Source organism: Monoraphidium neglectum (genome assembly GCF_000611645.1).
Source record: "Monoraphidium neglectum strain SAG 48.87 unplaced genomic scaffold scaffold06225, whole genome shotgun sequence".
Taxonomy (NCBI): domain Eukaryota; kingdom Viridiplantae; phylum Chlorophyta; class Chlorophyceae; order Sphaeropleales; family Selenastraceae; genus Monoraphidium; species Monoraphidium neglectum.
In genome coordinates this window covers 993-2403 of record NW_014007411.1, presented here as the reverse complement: position 1 = coordinate 2403, position 1411 = coordinate 993, and the positions used below count along the sequence as shown (strand labels likewise).

At 67.3% G+C, this 1411-nt stretch overlaps 1 protein-coding gene across 1 annotated transcript; it reads right to left on the bottom strand.

Moving 5' to 3' along the window:
• Positions 1–48: 48 nt before the first annotated feature.
• MNEG_16303 (hypothetical protein) lies at positions 49–229 on the bottom strand (the record flags this gene model as incomplete). Its single annotated transcript, XM_014035227.1, has 1 exon — positions 49–229. A coding segment is annotated over one exon (181 nt), but the record flags the coding sequence as incomplete, so codon positions are not given.
• Positions 230–1411: the final 1182 nt, after the last annotated feature.

Genomic DNA, 1411 nt, shown 5'->3' with positions numbered 1-1411 from the left:
GCCACCGCCGCCGCCGCCGCGGGCGGCCCGGGCCCCTCCCCATCAAACCCGCAGCCGCCGCCCATGCCGCGCGCCCGCGCGCGCCGCCGGCTGCGGGCGCGCCGCGGTACCTGGGACCCCTCCAACGCGTCACCCACGGCGCCGCGGGCCGCGGCTGTACGCGCGGCGGCTGCTTGGAGGGACGCGACGAGCTCAGCCGTCGGGGAGTCTGGGGGCTCCTCCTCTGAGTCTGGTTGTGAGATGTTGGGCATTTTGGGGGGAATGGGAGTTTGGGGTCAAGACGGGACAGGCTTTGCGTGCGAAGCAGGGGTCTGGGGGAGGTCCAGGCGTCAGATTCCGTTTTTGAACCCTGAACCCTGATGGGTGGGCAGAGGACCGACCCCGGCAGCCCCGGCCTGACACGGTGCGCGCGGCTAGAGCAGGGGCACACCCGGCCCAGCGGGATGGCCACGCAGCAACGGAGCGGCCGGCGCCAGAGAGGAGGATTTGCAGCAAGGCTTGCGGCACAAAAGTGCAAGCGGCCTAGCCACAAGGGTACCACCAGTGGGGGCTGTGGGCCCATGGGCACCTGCTGGCCTCCGCATTGCGACGCGTCAGCGCCACCTCACCTTCTTGCAGCTGCCGCCAGCGCTTGAGGCGCTCCTGGGTGGTGGCGCCCTCCCCGCAGGCGTCAAAGGTCCGCCGCATCGCGCAGAGCCTGTCCACCTTTGAGAGTGTTGGTATGTGGGGGATGCAGGGGTGTGTGTGTGTGTGTGCGCATGTGCATGCATGCGTGCGTGCGTGCGTGTGTGTGTGTGTGTGTGTGTGTGTGTTAAATCATTTGGAAAATGGTCTTGGGGAATGGTATGGGGCGTGCAGGTCCACAACACAAAAAGGTTCAAGAGCAGGGGTCGTTATGAACCCCGCCCGCCAGGGCTTGAAGGAGCACTCAAAGGGTCCGGATGATGTCACCTGACGTCACCTGCTGATGCACCAAGTCCCCCATCCACGTCCCCCACCCTGGCAGAGACTGCCAAGCACCCAATTGAGCAACGTAGGCAAGCACTTCGCCCTCTGATCCAATGCGACACAGAACCGGGGCACCACAGGATATACGGGACGCCCAGGTCAGCAGGCCTCCCGCCCGCTCCCCCCTTCCCCCCCTCCGCACCTCAGCCCCCACCTGCGCATTGTGGTAGTCTCGCAGGTCGTGCGCGTGCGCGGTGCGCTGCAGCAGCCGCGCGGCGGCGCGGTGGCGCGCGACGCGCGGGTTGCACTCGCCTGGGGTCGCCGGCGGCGGGAGGGGCGGACGGCGCGGGAGGAAGGAGCGAGGCACGGTTTAAAAGGGCAAGCACTGACGCCCCTGGAAAAGGCCGGTAGCGGGATTGTGCGAAATGGGTGCAACATGCCGGTGGCAACACATCATGCATGA